Here is an 18,635-nt window from a genome sequence, read left to right as displayed (position 1 = left end):
CTCAATAAAGATATCACTGTTGTGTGGATTTTGATGTTATTGTACATTGATTCTACTCTATTTCATACTTTTATGTTCCAATAGCCTATGGTTATCAAGAAATCTTGTTTTGTTGTATGAACAATTTCCTTCTAGACTCCAACACAGAACCTTTCTGTTTCTTCTTTTCTGCCTCTGTAGTTGGAGCATAAACTTGAATCATTACATTTATAGGTTTTCACTGAAGTCCTATTGACATGATCTTGTCAGAGTTCACATGGTATCCTTTGATAGTGTTTACTATATCTCTCTTCAATATAATTTTCATCCTAATTCTTCATAGATTTTCATTTCCTGCGTAAAACATTGGTTAACTATCTGACTTAAAATGTCTCATTCCTTTCCACTTTAGCTCACTCACCCTGAGTATTCCAGTGTTTATATGTTCTGTTTCTTGTTTTACTATGTTTAGCTTTCCCTGATTCTCACATTTCATGTTCCTATAATATGTGTTGTGCAGTTCCAGACTTTCCTTTCACCTCTGTGCTCATCATTGTCCTTTCAGCTTGAGTCCAGTTACGTCACTAGCTACATCACTACTTGTTTTTGTTCTCTGCTCTACCCCAGTAGCTTGTTGAGTGCCATCTGACCTGGGGGTCTCATCTTCTGGCACTATCCCTTGTTTCATTTCGGATTGTCTCATCATAGGGTTTTCATGGTAAAAGATCATCAAAAGGAGTTTTATCATGCCTCCATCTGTGCAGTACTAACAAGCATTAGCTATGGCATTTTCTCTGAGAGATCTTCCACCAGTGTCACCCTCCACTATTGTTACTGCCCAATAGCTGTTTGGCCCATTTAGTCTGGTTCCTCAGAAACAGCCTGTCTGTGGGAGACCTTCCCAGCAGGAGTGCTGCAGTCAGCATAGTCTCTTCCCTCACATGTGCATGTAAGCCCACCACCATGGTGAGACAGTGTCATTGGTAGGTTCACTTACCTTCTTGACATTTAAATCTGCTTTGGAATGCAATCACATTTCCAGACCTTTGTAACTATGAACATATGTATGTATGCACACAGATATATTTTCTTTTGTAACAGGGACAGACAGATTTTGACCCCCCCCCCCATTGTTATTATGTTATCTTGATATATAAAGTGAGTCATTACTACTTAGCTGTAATAATGACTACCTGGTTCCAGCTGCCTGGTGACTTATGGCAGTCCTGTGAATTTCATAGGATTTTCTTAGGCAAGGACTAATCAGAGGTGTTTTGCCATTGCCTTCCTCTGAAATATAGCTTATAGCAGCAGGTAGTTGTTGGTGATCCCCCCATCCATACTAATCAGGTCTAACTCTGCTTAGCTTCCAAGATTAGGTGGGATCTGTGCCTTCAGTAGATGTAAGACCTCTGACCACTTAACCCCACAGTTTTTTATATTATTGATCACTAGAAGCCACTTGGGGATATGTTTGATCTTTAAACCTGGAATAATTTGAATGCACAAGGTGATATTGTTAACAATAATATGTTTGGTGCTAGATGAGGCTCATGATGGTGGTGGTAGAGATGATGGTGATGTTGGTGTCGATGAGGATGAGGATTTTATAACTTGAATTTCACATTTAAAACTACAGGTCTCAAAATAGGTAGCCACTGTTTCTCCATGTATGTGTGGAACTAAGCAGAGAAATTAAGAGTTAATTCTTCCATTCTTCAGATTTCTAGAATAGTCTGATATCTTTTTCCTCCTGATCATCACTCATTGAATTTTGAATTACATCATAGCTGAATCCACAAAGAACCATGTCCCATGAAGCAGTTCAATGTGCAATGGGCTCTGGAACTATCATGTGGAAGAAGATGGTGTCTATATTGAAACATTTAAATGCAGAATGGGCATCAAACTGAATAGCTAAAAGTTTAACATTCAGTTCTGTGTTAAATTTATCTAAGAGTCTCTACCATTTAGAAAATTCACACCTCCTGGATAGTGTGGTTATATAAAATCAGCTACTTTTTCCATAAGATTTCAGTTGTACATTTTAAAGCATTTTGAGAGTGCTTTTATAATGTGGAATATTAGCTCTCTTTTACCTTTGAAAGTAAATAAATTGCATCTTCAATTAGTGTGCTTAACCATATAGTACCAAAGATGCTGGAATATTTTCAATTTATTTATTTACTCAACGAGATGTAGACCGTTTCTCTGTCTATCAGTAGAAATGAACAAGGGTTGCAGTGTTGGATCAGGATAAATATATACATGAATGCATATCTATGCATAGGCACAGGCATATAAACAGTAACACACTGAATCTAAAGAGTGTTGGCCCATGGTTTTCTCCTGGCAACCTTGGAGGTTTAGTTTTCAAGCAGGGAGCTAATGTGTGCATTGTGGCCATTCAGCCCAAGTTTCTGCTTGTCATTAATTGGCCTGGGAGTTCACCAGAAGTGGGATATTTATAGGCACAAAGCTCTTATAATGATCACTTTTGAGCCTTTATCCCACTACTTTTGATCTTGGACTTCAGTTATCACCAGGTTTTTATATGCTAATTATCCAGCGTTTCTGGAAAAAAGGTTGAGAAGGGGGTATATAAAAAACCCCAGCAGTTTATAGAAGGTAAATCATGCATTTCTATTTATCTTTGCTAATAATACTTGAAGAAAGGGATGCCCATATAAAATGTGGAAGAGAGCAAACTGATTTAATAAAGTTTTGACCTGTGGAACAAACTTTTTTTCTATGTACAAACACTGTTTCATCTGTGCAGATCTGAGGAAACAGAACTAGATTGCTTTGAAACCAAATTTATATTTTGAAAAAGAGAGGTAAAAGGCTCCAATCCTATATATACTTTCCTTATCCTATTAATCCCAATGAGACATACATCTGAGTAGACATGATAGGGTTGCATGGTTAGTTTTCAGTCTTGAATACACTGGTTAGGAGAACTGTGCTGAACATAGTGGGACTTACTTCTGAGTAAATATACTGAAGTTTGCAGTGTGAGACTGTATAAATCATTGAGCAGTAGACCACCCATACTTTGGCTCTGGCTATTCCTTGAGTATTTAAAAGTTCTTCTTTCATAAAATCATAGAATTGGAAGAGACCACAAAGGCCATCCAGTTCAACCCCCCAGCTGCACAGGAATACATTGCTTTATAGCAATCTAAAGACTGCAGTGCATCTGCTTCGAAGAAGTCATTGTGAAGTCTTTGGCATCCTTCTCCAAAATCCTTGATTATGGCTGAGACAATTGTGAGTCTTCACATATCTTTGGCCCAAAACAGTAGGATAATGTCCTATAGTAAGGAGGATATTTCCCCCTCTGAAAACCATTTCCCTTTGTGCCCTAGTGGACCTTATCTCCAGCCTCTGGAAGTTGTGGGAGGTTGTTTACATCTGTATGAGCATTACAATTTATTAATTGCAGCCTAAATTACTCCTTTGCAGGGAAATTGTATTCAGGGCTGGGAAACATGGAACACCTTCTTTGTAGGGTTCCCTTTTATTAATTAAAAAGCAACAGCCGCTTTATAGCTTTCTGCCTTCCACTTCAGTGCAGTAAATTTCCACCTTGGGGGATATTATTTCCTTGTTGTGTTCCATACAGAGGGGTTCTGTTAGACACAATTTCATATATGATGGAGGTTCCACACATCCATTGGCTGGTTTGCAAATAAATGTTTAGAATGCCAAATTATTTAGAAAACTGCCATTTCAGGAGATGTACTGGGGACTAATTTCAACATTGTGTGCAAGTGTGCAAAGGTCAGAGGCATAAACCTATTCTTTGAGAACAGATGCAGGAATTGCTGTGGGTTTCTGAAGGCAAATGGAAGGATGCAAAGATGGACCAGGGGAACAAAGTTATTGGGTATAAATATACAAGTGGTGCTTGCTGGCATGTTGCTGCTGCTGGCATTTTTATAGCTCTCCTGTTGGCTTCACCTGAAGGGAGGTTGCCTTTTTAAAGATTGTATCTAAAGCCCTGATTGACTGAACCACCATTACATAGCTTTATAAAAATGTTCCATGCTGTGGAGTGTAAATGGGTTTGTTCCTCCTTCTCATTTTGAGGGCCAATTTCTAAAGGTATGATTAAGAGCTTGATCATGCAGGGTGCTAAGCCTGGTTTTTGGACTGTTACTGATTTACATAGCACTTTATGGGAGGATGCTTCTCTGTCTGGATGTTTTGGCCACACGCAGAGGCATCTCCATTAGGCTCAAGAAAGCCCTTTTGCATCTCCTTTTGGGGTACACAAAAGCATCAGTACCAAGCTGTTACAGCAGGTGAGATGCTTCCCCTTACATCCAGTGCATCTTTCTTAGCTAGTTAAGGAATGCAAGCCTGGACTTCACATTTCTTCATGAAGTGGAATTCAACTAGCTGGATGGAAATGTGAGAAGTACATACGTATGTGTGTGTTGTGTGCCCTCAAATCATTTCTGACTTACGGCAACCCAAAGGTGACCCTATCATGGGGTTTTCTTGGCAAGATTTGTTCAGAGGAGGTTTGCCATCATAGCAAATATTTTATGTTAAATATTTTATGTTAAACAATAGGGGGAATGGCAATACAGGAGGTTGACACAGGTGGTAAACATCCTAGTTTCCTGTGGGCGAGGATAGACATCAATCACTTGGTGAATAGCCTAGAGTTGTGTGAGAACTTAGGAAATATAGGCATTTGAACCATTTATTTCATTCTTAATTACTTAAAACTATAGTTGAAAATAAGCATGTTATCAAAACATTTTTGTAAATGTTAACATTTTAAGATGCACTGCTGTTTGTATTTAGGTTTGATATGGATGTAACTATTTTAATTGGCTCTCATTCAGTATTGCAGTTATGCATTTGTAACCTAAGCTGCATCTACACTGCAGAAATAATGCAATTTGATACCACTTTAATTGTCATGGCACAATGCTATAGAATTTTGGGATTTGTAGTTTGTTGTGACACCACCGCTATCCAACAAAGAAGGCTGAATATCTCACAAAACTACAAATCCCAAAATTCCATAGCAGTGAGCCATGGCAATTAAAGCACTGTCAAACTGCATTAGTTCAGCAATGTAGATGCAGTCTGTGTCTTGCTTGCACCACCCATATTCAGTTCTTTGACACATCATATAGTTTTTCTCCATGCTGACAAGAACAATCCAGGCCACCACAAACGTTGCTCTTAAGAATTGTTTTGTGTAGAGTTCATCAGGTGAGGATTTTTTTTTTGTAGTTTTCTGTGGATTTTCCAGGCTATGTGGCCACGTTCTGGAAGAATTTATTCCTGACATTTTGCCTGCATCTGTGGCTGGCATCTTCAGAGGGTGGTGGAATGGAATTGTGTGGGTTGTATGTATACTTGTGTGACCCTTGGTTGGGAGGAAGAAATTTACATGTTAATCTCTGTGTTAGTCTGTTGTTGAATAGCAAGGCCTCAGGATGGGAGGATATGCAAGGTGGGTATGTCTCTATTGTGTGTGTGTGTGTGTCTATGTGTGTGTGTGTGTGTGTGAGAGAGAGAGAGAGAGAGAGAGAGAGCGCAAAACCTAGAATTTTCTGGGAAAAAGGTGACTATTTGCAAATCCCATTACCCTCCACCACACAAAAGCAAGGTTCCAGCACAGAAAATTCTTGTGAATACTTCCTTGAAAAGTGCAGTGAAGAGATATTTGTGTGAGTTACTTGTTCTTGTTGGCAAGAAAGAATAATGATATTGATTGGTTCACCATAGCTTTGCTCCAGTAGTTATGCACTCTCACATTCCAATATACCCCAGACCACGATCTTCCCTTCTCTGGTTCCACATCTGAAGTTCTGCTGCTTCTGCCTGGATCTTATATGTATATGATACCACCTTCCTCTCTATCCATTTAAAGCTCTCCTCAGCTTCTTTTCCCTTTTGGTTAAGTCTTTGGCACACCCTGAATACCATTACTGAAACTTGGGCTAAGTACAAAGCCTAAGTTTTTGTCTCATTCTTCCTCTTCACCCACTGTCAGACTGGAAACTATTCGGGGCAGGTCATCTGCCTTTTAGTTGTAATTTTGTAAAACACTATCCATAAAAAGAAAAAATGTGTACATTTGTTGTATTCAGATCTCTGTTCAAATGTTCATCCTGTATTTCATAGCGTCATGCTCTAAATCCCTCCTATCACTGAGTTGCTGTGAAGAAATATTTAGAATGCAAAGATTCCTTTAAAAAAAGTATTGGCTAAAATGTCTTTGACATTTATGTTGATCAGACAAACATTAGATGGGACGCCATCAGACAGTTGGCCTTGCCCAGATAACTTTTGAACTTCATATTGTGTTAGCTATTCTTTTTTAAACTTATATTGCGAGCCACTTTGAGTCCTGTTTGGGAGAAAGGTGGGATACAATAATAAAAAGCAAACAGAGAGACATGAAGTCGAAGGCTTTCACGGTGAGCATCCATAGTTTTTTGTGAGTTTTTCGGGCTAAGTGGATGTGCTTTAGAAGAGTTTATTCCTGATGTTTCACCAGCATCTGTGGCTGCATCTTCAGAGAATGCTGGCATGGAAGAGAGTGGGGTATATATAAACTGTGTGACCCATGTTCGTCTGTGATTTGGTCTGTTGTTGAATGGCGTCTGTTTAATTAGTGATCCATTGTTGGCTGGGAAACCCTCTGACCATGACAGATAGTCACCCCTTCTTTTTTGTGGGGGATCTGTTCTGGAAACCCACCCCCCTCCCATGAAAATGAAAATGTGCATATTCAAGCCCTATTGGCCTGAATGGAGGCGTGCTCCTGTGGGGGCAAGGGGATGCACACCACGGGCACATGCCCCATTTTAACTCCCTCTATTCACCCCCACAGATAATCAAGGGCCGTGGATCCCAAGTCCATGAGAACGGAGGGAGGACTGCACTTTTTCATTTCATTTGGTTGCTGCAGTCACAATGGAAGACGTAGGTCAGAGGGTGTGAATAGTGTCTTGACAGTATTCTATATTGGCTTGAAGCTAGGCAGGCATACCCTAACCTGAGTGGAAGGCCACATAGTCACACCTGCCCCACCTCTGCTTTTTGCCAATGGACAAAATGGTGGAAGAAGCAGCACAAGAGGTGGGGCATTTGTATTTCTTGCTCCTGGGCCCTAAGCTGTGCTTGGAGGGAAAACATTTTTGTTTGTGCAAGTGTCAGGAATGTTCTAATTTCTCCCCAGAAGCAGGCTGCTACACCACAGTGTGCACTTTCCCCAGCTAACCTTTTGGAGTGTTTTCTTGAAAAGGCAGGATCAATTCAAAAGACTGCAATAAGAAGCAGAAAAGGAAAATCTCCTTTCAAAAACAGAATTCTGGTTGCAGTTCTTTGTATACAAGCCATTCTGTTTAGCCCCCCATGGTAATTCTGGAGTAACTGATTCTCTTTGTAACCAGAATCCCTTATCCCATATAGAGTTGTCACAGTTGAAAGGGAAAGAAAAACTTCTTGAGGACCCGTACTTCCTTAACGAATCCACTATGGTCCTGTTGACTGAATGCATCAGTGATATTTATTATGAAGCAGATGCTGGTCTTGTTGGTCTTTTGCACTACGATAACTCTGGCTTAATATGCCCCTAGAGGAAGCACTGAAAAGCACAGGGTCACTGGGTAAGAACTTTAAACAGAATGAACTCATATAAAGTACGACAAATTACATCAGAATGTACACTAGACTCTCTGAGGAGCTGGGGAGAATACTGACTTGGGAATACCGCTTGAGTCAGACTGTTGGTCATGGATCTTGGCCAAGATCACAAACATTTCTATTAACTCAAAACTACAGAAGACTCTGCACTGCCTGAGTATTATATTACTCCAGGGACTGACTAAAGAATGGGCTGGCTGCCTTCCTTTCACTACAGAAAGCATGCAGATGCCAAATGCAAATGCCAAAGGGGTTCTTATACAATCCACCGGCTCTTTTAAGACAAACAGCTGTGACTGCCAACACTGTTTCATACTTCAACCCCAAATCCATTTGTTGGCCTGTTCAGGTGTCATTTCCTGGTGAATAGGTTTATATAAAGCTGGGATAAGATGCTCAACTGTATCTCATGTAAGGCAAAGGAAATTGTTTGTGGGTTGTTTTTTTTTTAAAGATCAAGGCTATCACCAGCTTGGCAGTTTTCACTCTCCATAACTCCAGATGCAGCCCTGTCTTGGACTGATTTCTACATTATATTTCATACCCATTCTTGAGTGCAAAACCTCAAGGATCTCAGGTTCTTGATCAGTGATGTTCATGTATGAATGCTGTCACTTCTTCTTGTTCAATAAATATATTCAATGATTAGGAGAAGGCTGGGGAAAAGCAACCATTTATGCAAGTAGGAGTCTAATGAGCTCGAAGAAGCTGCTTTTTAGATGACACCTTTTAGAAACTCTCAGCTAGCATGGCCAGTATCTATGTCAGCTGGGGGATTCTGGGATTTCTTGGGGAAAAAAATATTTTTCAAGGTCTGGCTGTGTGTTTATTTTGTCATCTGGCATTAGTTCCCAAATCCAAGATCCTGAAGGTTAGAGCTGATAATTCATTCTCCTGTATGCATCTTCCTAAAAATAGCCATTTTATGCCATTGATAACAGTGCTCTACTTCCTAATCCCTGCCCCCATTGTTTTAACTTGAGAAAATGTTTTTCTTTGTCATGTCAGTTGTATTCATGTCATTTCCTTTTTCTTTTTTCCTCTCCCCTCCAAACCCCTTCTCCAGATTCTGATGGCAGCCTTGGGAAAGACTATGAAAAATGTGATCTATGTCCTTGTTTTGTTATTCCTCGTAATGTTTATCTTTGCAATTTTGGGTCATGGTTTGTATGGAGATACTGACCGTGGAGACTCAAAGAACTGGGGCACCTTAGCAGCTGCCTTTTTCACTCTCTTCAGTTTAGTAACGGTAATTTATTTCCAAGTATTTCATGTCCCAGTGAGCTTTGGTAGACAGACTGTGTTAACAGCATTCCTGATTTGAAAAAAGAATGGAAGACCTTTAAGCAGAGGGATTCTTTTTATGTTGGTTCTATGCAATAGTGACAGTAACTTTGACAAACCTCATTTGGCAATGCCGCTAGATGTGATACAGTAGAGCCATAGAATCATAGAGTTGGAAGAGACTGAAAGGACCATCCAGTCCAACCCCCTGCCATGCAGGAAATCTCAATCAAAGCATCCATGACAGATGGCCATCCAGCCTCTTTTTAAAGACCTCCAGGGAAGGAGACTCCACTACACTCCGAGGGAGTGTGTTCCACTGTCAAACAGCCCTTACTGTCAGGAAGTTCTTCCTAATGTTGAAGTGGAATCTCTTTTCCTGCAGCTTACATCCACTGCTCTGGGTCCTAGTCCCTTCAAGTATTTAAACAGGGCTATCCTATTACCCCATAACCTTCTCTTCTCCAGGCTAAACATCTCCAGCTCCCTAAGACGTTCCTCATAGGGCATGGTTTCCAGACCCTTCGCCATTTTAGTCATCTTCCTTTGAACACGCTCCAGTTTCTCAATGTCCTTTTTGAATTGTGGTGCCCAGAACTGGACACATTATTCCAGGTGGGGTCTGACCAAAGCAGAATAGAGTGGCACTATTACTTCCCTTGATCTAGACACTATACTTCTATTGATGCAGCCTAAAATTGCATTGACCTTGTTAGCTGCCGCATCACACTGTTGACTCATGTTCAATTTGTGGTATGCAATAGTAAAAGGTGGAAAGAAACTGGAAGAGTGGTCTTTTTAGTCTGTAGAACATCATGTTATCAGGATGGCTGTCTAATTCTTTTCCCCAGCTGCTGTTTGCCATCTGGCACAAAGTGTGCAGGTACCACACAGTGACACTGAAATGTCAGGATATATTTACACTAATTGTTTTTCCAAGGCTCAGAAACAGCTGGCACAGTTTGTGCACTTCATCCAGGCTGTTATCACATATTAAAATTCCAGTCATGTTTCCTGATTTTCCTACATTTTCACAATGGCTGGACAGAGTCAGAGTTTGGAAGTAACTAGTTACTTGTAGTAAATTTCCTCCCATACCAAAAGCATGTTAATATCTCTTGCAGCAGAATTCCTATCACATATCTCATGCTACAGTCTGCCTCTTTCTCAAGATATTTATTTCTTTAGCACCTGGCTCTCTTTGGAGCTAGGGTACTATGAGAAGGATAGCTTGGGAAATAGCCTGTATTTTGTACTACAAGCCAGCAGTCTATTCTGACTCTCTTCTCAAGCTATCTGCTGGAGGAGCCCACTTTTATGTCCCATTAGTCAGGGTAATACATAGTGGGGGATGTGAGAGAGGGTTTTCTCTTATAGAAATTACCTTAAAACACACACAACAAAAACATAGTTATCCTATCTTTGCACTACAGCTGCAACTAATTTTAATAAGTAATTTCCAAGCTCAGGCAGAAATAAACATAAGAAGTCCTGAAGACTACCTAGTCTGTGCCTAGGAGTGACAGAAGCCAATGAAGTGCCTCTGGTTATTTCACAAACAGGTGTAAAGCGCAGTAGCCTTCTCCTACTGTTGTTCCCCAGGGTCTGATATTGCCTCTGATCCTGGATATAACTATCATCACTAGTAGCCATTGGTAGTCTTTTCCTCCATGACTACAGACTTTATCACACAAGCCTTGTCTTCATGGAAATAAATCATTTTATTTAAAAAGAATGGAAACATACTGGTTTGGGAGCTTTTATTGTCACATATCTTCAACAGCATATCTGGGGATTTTGCTGCCATCCACGGTGCCATGTCCTCTTGTCTGCATATCCCCCCTTCCTTCCCTATGACCTGTCCATCATATATATATATATATATATATAGGAATTCCATAGTTTGGGAATGCAATTTAGTGAAGAAGAAAAAAAGAGGAGGGGGAAGAAGGTGAAAATAATGTGGGGGAAAAGAACAAACAGGCTGCTTGGAAGGGGAAGAGTGGGGAAAAAGGAGACTGACACCACTTGACTGCCCAATATCAGGACTACCATGGACTGTCGCTCATCGAGCCTGTGGAGCAATAGGGTTTCCATATGATTGGCTGGTTATTGATGGGTTTGCCCCTCAATTAAAAGATGCCCTCTAACAAGATGCCTTCAGAGGCACAACAACAATGAATCAGAGGTGATGCCATGCAATAGGTACTGCCAAAGGTGTTATTGTCTTGCTAAAATTGCAGTTTAAAACCCGCATGTGATAAAGTCCTATATAAACAGAAGGGATACAAAACACAGAAATAAACTGATAAAACAAAAAAGAAAAAAAGAAAAAAAAGAAAAATGTGATAAAGCAACTCTGCATGCAAAATCTCAGGGACAATTATAGTTGGTATTTTTTAATATCTATAAGTAAAAGGAGTTTAAATCCTTTTACATATAGGTAGGCGCCAACAGAAGTGTATATGTGCATTGTTCATTGCATCATGGTGTTGATTTATATGATTCATGCCTGATTATTTCATAGAGTTTGATGATGCTCTAAATAACCTTTCAGGTTGATGGTTGGACAGACTTGCAAGAAGAATTGGACGACAAAATGTTTGCTACAAGCCGGGCTTTCACAATTGTGTTCATTCTCTTAGGATTTTTTGTGTTTTTCAATATGTTTATTGGAGTTGTCATTATGGATATTCAGGTAAGTTGGCTTTGTGAGGTGGCTGTAGTTTTTTTCCCCCTGGGCATGTATGTTCATTTATTGTTTGACACTTAATATAAAACAAATAAAAAGTTAAGCATTGTGTGTGTGTTTGTGCCTCTGAGAGTGATAGGGAAATTTCTGATTAAAATTCTGGCTTAAATCCATTTGTTAGCCCTAACAAGAATTGTTGTGTGCCTTCAAGTCATTTCCGACTTCTGGCAATCCAAAGGAAATCTATCATGCAGTTTTCTTGGCAAGATTTGTTCAGAGGGGGTTTGCCTTTGCCTTCCTATGAGGCTGAGAGAGTGTGATTTGTCACCCTCGGGGTTTCCAGGGCTGAGCAGGCATTCAAATCCTGATGTCATGGAGTCAAGCACTGAAACTACTACACCACACTGGCTCTTATCTAGAGTTGGCCCATTAAATCAATAGGAACTTATTACAAAAATACTTATGTACGTATGTTCTGTTGATTCAATGGCTCTGTCTTATTTTAAACTAATGGTGCTGACTTATTTGAGACTGTTTTTTCAGTCTGAGAATAGATAGATTATTTAGCATTAGGCAGACTCCATGTTCATGTGAATGTGGTACAGCCCTATTTACCTGCTACTTCATCTATGTACCAAGGGAGCAAGAAGGGCACAAGGAAAGGTAGTTTTCCTGAATTGAGGGATTCTCCCTACAAAATGGGGAAGATAGCAGGACTTCCTATCTCAGGACCATCTGACACATTTGCTTTGGTATTCGCAGGAGTCCACTGAAGAATATGATCAAAAGCTTAAAGCGGAGAGGAGGGCTAATCTGATTGCCAAGAAGCAAGCCATTTTAAAAAGGCAACAGGAAGAAGTGAATGAATTGCTCGCTCAGCAAGTTAGCACTGGATTTTCTGCTGTTTTCTTAATAGTACTGTACTTTCTATTCATTAGTTAGGATGACCAGACGTCCTAACCGCAAAGGAGGACAAGGCACCTCAAAATGTAGGACATTCAAGGGAAATGTAGAATGTTACCAAATAAAAGCTAAAAACACTAATATAAATAGAAATTTATGTTTCTGAGTCATGCTCAGAATGGAGGACATTTTGGAATTCCTCCTGGACAGAAGGTTGAAATGTGGGACATCTGGTTAACCTGTTTGTTAGTCTCAAGTTTTCATGAATTCCTAAGCATTATAAAATTTTAAAAGCAAACCAGGTTATAGATTTTCATTACTTTTAAAGCAGAGACTTACCTTGTATATTTTGCATATAAATTAGAAGAATATTCTCTTTGGCTTGGCTGTACCTCTGCTCCACCGCCTGGGACCAGACGGTATATAACTGCTCAACGGAAAGCAGTAGTTGTGCCCTTAAAGCTGAAACTATACAAATTGATAAAAAAAAAACCCCTCTTGCTTATGTGGGGAATATTGCCTCTTATCTCATAAGCACCATGGCTTATGATAATTTGTGCTTAGTTACACATATATATCTTTTACTCATGCTTGCAGTTGCCTCATTGGTTTTTACAGGTCCTATATCTCCCTGTATAGATTAAGCCAAATTAACAGTCACCACAATTAGCAGGAAATTCAGAAATTTAATGGATGCTGCTCTGAATATTTCTTGCCTTAACCCTGAAATTCATGGGAGCTCCATAAGAAGGCACCCTCCAATCTATCAGTTTCCCAGTGACTCAGAAATGTATGCAGAAAAGGGACATGCAGTGACTCAAGAATCTGTTTCACATGCTCAAGCTGGTTGCTGAAGATATCACACCTCAAGGCAACTGTGAATTGATGGCACCTGAAAGAGATCTGAGTGAGCAATTTGTTCCAAAAAAAAAAAAAAAAGTAGAAATAATGCTGTTGAGACAACTTTAAGTGATGTAGTTCTATCCTATGGGATCCTGGGATTTGCAGTTTTACAAGATTTTTAGTCTTCTCTGCGAAAGAGTGCTAGTGCCTCACAAAACTACATATCTCAGGATTCTGTAGGATGGAGCCATGGCAGTTAAAGTGGTGTCAAACTGCAATATTTCTACAGTATTGATGTACCTTTCCATGAAGCTGAGGGTCAGTTTTTCACCCCCGCTGTAGGTTGCACTAGCCTTGGAAATATGTCCCCCCCCCCCCAAAAAAAAAAAGTGAAAAATCAATCCCTGGTCAGATGCTCATTTCAATTTTTTGGTTTTGTGGGGAGTTGGGGAGGCTTCTAGAAGTGAGGTCACATTTGAGAGAACCTGGGGGTTACAAAAGCAGCCTTTGAGGGTCTTCAGATGGCCAGTAGGTCTTATTTTGCTCACCTCTGCTATGAAAGACCAGGTCTTTATATCCTAGCAGTTCTTTGTCTCTTCAAGAACTCATGTGTGGCACATTGCCAGTACTGGTACATTGGCTCCAGTGGCTGTGGATAAGGTTTTGTGGTCCTTGTGCTGGAAGTAGGTTCAGGGGGATCACCAATGTTTGTCTGAATTCCCAGATCTAGGGCTAAGGTGTCCCCTTGGACTCTGGGATCTCCAGCATCTTAGGCTCAGCCTCTTTGGTTGATACTGATGTTTTCTCAGGGCCTGAACCGACAGGACAAAATAAAGCTGCTTTGGGTCACTTTGTAGATATGCTGTTTAAATGACACACACATCTTAAGAGGCCAGAAGCTGTGCCAAAGCTATGCTGCAGTCCTTAGGACTGGAGCGTGGCTTTGGCGTGGCTTCCGACCTCTTAAGACACATGCAGCATTTAAACAGCTTACCTCCAAAGTGACCTGAAGCAGATTTATTTTGGCCTGTCTGTTCAGACCCTCAGTATCTCAGCCTCTGAGTAGATTGCTGCTGAGCTCCTGTGTCAATGGTACTAAGCATTTTTTTTTTTAAAAAGTAACCTTTCTCTAACCTTCAGTATTAGGAGACCATTTTTGAAAAAATTTGAAACAGTCACCACAAGTAGCAGGAAATTCAGAAATTTAGCGGCTGCTGCTCTGAATATCCCTTGCTTTAAAAAAAACAACAACCCTATGAAATTCATGGGGGTGCCATAATAAGGCACCCCCCAATCCATTCGTTTCCCAGTGAGACAATTTTTGAAAAAAGTTTGAAAGTGCTGCCCATACAGTGCCGTATTTAAATTTCAATAAATTCTTGACTAAAACACTAATCTTGATCTACTGTAGATGCAACTTCTGTTACTTAGAGCCCTCCCTTTTCCAGCCCTGGTTATTTGCCATTTTGGGAGTTGGTGGGTATTGCCATGAACCCACCAACCTGGTTGGTATTGCCATGCTGAGAAGTTAAATGTAGCATTGCAGCACTAATCTTTCAACTGTCCTCCTGTCTTTTCACATCAGAAATCAACTGAATATCAAACCTTTGATGAAATGGTGGAAGACTTCAAAAAAACCTTGCTTCACACAGATCCTGTGATCTTAGAAGACTTTTGTGCCAGCCTACCATTCATTGATCTCTATCTAGCATCCCTAGATCGCCAGGATGCCACAATTTATAAGTATGTGCATCTTCTTATATCAATAGAAATGAACATTTGATCCTGATCATGGTGCTTTGTTTTACCTGGAGGCTAGAAATATTGCTTGATGGACTACAAATCCCAGAAAGCCCCAGCTAACTTGGCCAGTGCTCATGCTGGCTGAGAAACCTTGGGAGCTGTAGTTCTAACAAGTTCTGGTTTAAAGAAATCTTGATTATATTCAATTATTAAACCACTTTAATTCTTAAAAGAAACATTTTAAGAGAGTGACTGTGACCCCCCAGGGCCTCAAATACAACCATGTTGCTGCCCATTGACCACACAATTCCTGCTGTGATCCAGATGTTTCTCACACATTTTTATGCCTCTAGTTACTTTTGACTGTAGGTTAGAGGGATGAGCCCTTGTAAGGGAGGTGACAGACTGTGGTGCCTGGTGGAGCCCAGGTCAGGGTGATGAATCTGCCCTGTGTTTTGGTCCAAAATAGGTGTGCTCAACCTATTTTGGGGTTATGGAATTCAACACCCTGGATATCTCCTTTAAAGTTCAAACCAAAACCCAGAGCAGATGCACCACCATACTGACATAGAAGCCACCATCTGCTACTGCTGACAGAGATGCTTAAAACTGAGAATGTAGGTTACTCTTTGAAATGTCTGGAATTGTTGCTAGCATCCTGAGAACCCAGTCATAAACATCTCTTAAAGAAACCATGAAAAATTCAGTAGCAATGAAAAAAGAGTTCATTGGTAGATGGAGCTTCTGATTCAAAAGGGATGGGGTGCTTAAACTAATTTTGGGATGGAGGAGGTAGTCACCCACAGTATGGAGTAGTGGTTTGAGTGTTCAGCTAAGGACTTCAGAAGACCATGGTTCAAATTCCACTCAGCCATGAAAACCTGTTGGGTGAACATGGGCAGGCCACACTCTCTCGGTCCTAAAATAAGCTAATGGCAAAGCCCTTCTGAATAAATCTTGTGACGAAAACCATATGAGAGGATCGCCATAAGTCAGAGTCAAATTGATGGCATGTAACAAATAACAAAGTCACTTCCTAAGCATCATAGTGTTAGATGTTTTTATCTGTCTCCTGCTAATGCTTGAGCGAGAAAGCAAAAAGCATGTAGTACTGTCCCTGTCTAAAATTGTTTGCCAGATTTAGTGGAACCATATAGATTTAACAAGTCATCACATTTTTTGCTACAGTAACTAAATATATTTGCTTATTGCCTCATTCTAGGTTGCAAAAACTCTATTATGAAATTGTTGCCACTTTGACTGCTCTGCTACGAGACTCACAAGAAAACACCTTGCAATCTTTGCAGACTCTGAAGGAAAAATCTAAGTCTTATGCTTCTATCAATCCAAACAGATAAATGAAGTTATTTTCTTTCCATCTGGGGAAAAAAAAAGGAGAGAACCCTTTTTGTGCATTGCATAACCATGACTGAAATTAGTGGCAAATCTCCCTCATGAACTTGTGTCAGAAATCAGATTTTACCCAGCTTGTTCACATCTTGGGAAATGTAAACATAATTTGGCTGTTCTGCTAATGTATCGTTGTGTTTGTGACTATATCTTTTTCGATCTTTATAGGCTTAGGTCAAACTGTTAGATCATATCCTGTGATTTTTTTTCTCTTGGAGGCCATGTGGTAACTGTTAAGTGGTAAACCCAGATGGGATGCAAAATGAAGAGTTATTCTGTGTGTGCATAGCATTTACCGCCCCCCCCTTTGTTGTTTGTTGGGTGAAAGGAACAAGAATTTATGGCTGCATGAAATTTTCCCTTCCACAGTGATCAGTGAGAACATAGAATAGAAATAAGGATCATATATCATGACTACCATCTAAGGACACGTATGGCACATGTGGCTTTGTCATGATGGAATCTGAATTTCTGCATACATGTTGTCAACTTATGTAGTCATTCATTTGCATCACTAATTGCTCAGATGGCATGGGAAAAGGGTTGGGTGGCAAAGTAAAAAAGCAAACTCTTTGTGCTTGGTATAATAATTTTAGTGTGTGAGTTGCTCTCAGTTTGTGGCAACAAAAAACAAAGACTTCTGTGGCATTTTAAGAACAAACAGTTATTTATCAGGCATATAGTTTGTGAACTGCAACTGGTGTCATCAGACATACAGCCCAAATCCCAACTAGATTAGACCCATTAAATCCATGGGATTTACCCCTGAGTCACCGTTCAGCATCTGATTAGGTGGGTCTATTTTTGTTGGGAATGACCAATAGAACTCATTCAAAGCTGTACATGTGCTTTGCATGTGTGGTGGGATGTGGAGCATTAAAATGCAAAGAAGTATGGACAGGAATAATGATCTTAATAGTGGTCATTAATAATACTTGAGTAATAATACAGGAAGTCTTGTATTTATGATGTAAGGGACATAAATGCAAAGAAGGAAGGAAAATGCCTTTGTTCTTGTTCTGGGCAGAGGAGAATTGAGTTGAACTTCCTGATCAATTCACCTGTTTTGAATTGGAATCTGTTCAAGGACTGATATATTTTGCTATGGATGATCCTTAAAGGGAGATACTAGTTTCTTAGAAGAAGTTAGAAAGCTGATTCCTCCCAGCTCACATCTCTTAGGCCCAAAACAGAATACCTAAAAAAACCTGGGTTCCAGCTGCTTTGGGGGCATGGCGTTTAGATGATGCACACCCTCAAAGTGGCAGAAGCCACTCCGAAGCTGTGTTGAGATGTCAGGAGCCCGACTTTTCAGGAATGGATTTAATTCGCTCCTGCCAGCGGCCCATTCGGGACTGCAGTGGCAGCCCGCTTCAGGAGCAGGCCATGTGGTCACTGTGGCCTTGGTTGATTGGGGCCTTGGCTGTCTGCTTTTGCCCTTGGACAATATTTCCTAAGATCTCCAGAGCCTCCACATGCTTGTATTTCAATTCAGCCCCAAATGCTCTTTCTTATGAAGGCTCTAATTCAATATTTCATGCTTCAGTAATGATAAATTATTTTGTAAGATCCAGTATATATTCTAATAAATCCTGCTTTCATTCATATTTGTTTATAGAAAAGAATTAAACCTATTTTGCTGAAGGCTGGGGATCCTGCAATTCAGGCATGTATAAATGATACAAATATGCAGAAACTGATATATTTTATCTATTCAAATCTATCCTTCATATTACAGATACAATGTATGCAGAGGTGTAGATATTGGGAGAGGAAGAGCAAAATGACAGCACTGGCTTAAAATGAGTATTCTGCCCCTCAAATGAAATTTTCCTTCAGTCCCCAAATTCCTAGCTTTGCAGAGAGTGAGACATGAAAAAATGTTCACAGCTAGAACTCTTGCATTTCTTGTGTTTCCGTTTGCTCAGTAACTTTGACTGATCATGTTTAGATGCCTAAACTCTATTTCTAAATGCTAAGCTAAACTTTAAGTTACTGTAGTGCTAGAAATTTGGGGAGTGAAGAAAATTTTTATTAGGGGGCAGAATTCATTAGTGGCAGAAAAATTTCCTTGCAGGGCATTTTGCCCCCCTCTGACTAC

At 40.1% G+C, this 18,635-nt stretch overlaps 1 protein-coding gene across 1 annotated transcript in view; it reads left to right on the top strand.

Annotated features, from left to right (window-relative positions):
- The window catches only part of CATSPER3 (cation channel sperm associated 3), a 39,966-nt gene extending 21,794 nt beyond the window's left edge, over positions 1-18,172 (top strand). The window contains exons 5-9 of the mRNA XM_089529788.1: positions 8,726-8,908; positions 11,501-11,641; positions 12,398-12,517; positions 14,967-15,124; positions 16,347-18,172. Coding sequence (XP_089385914.1) covers positions 8,726-8,908; positions 11,501-11,641; positions 12,398-12,517; positions 14,967-15,124; positions 16,347-16,482 — 738 coding nt within the window. The 3' untranslated portion in view covers positions 16,483-18,172. The remainder of the gene's footprint in view (positions 1-8,725; positions 8,909-11,500; positions 11,642-12,397; positions 12,518-14,966; positions 15,125-16,346) is intronic.
- Positions 18,173-18,635: the final 463 nt, after the last annotated feature.

This window comes from Sceloporus occidentalis, unplaced genomic scaffold (assembly GCF_023333645.1).
Source record: "Sceloporus occidentalis isolate IW3139 unplaced genomic scaffold, rSceOcc1.0.p SCAF_1, whole genome shotgun sequence".
Classification (NCBI taxonomy): domain Eukaryota; kingdom Metazoa; phylum Chordata; class Lepidosauria; order Squamata; family Phrynosomatidae; genus Sceloporus; species Sceloporus occidentalis.
Note: the sequence above shows the minus strand (reverse complement) of the source record. Positions and strands in the feature narration are given on the sequence as shown.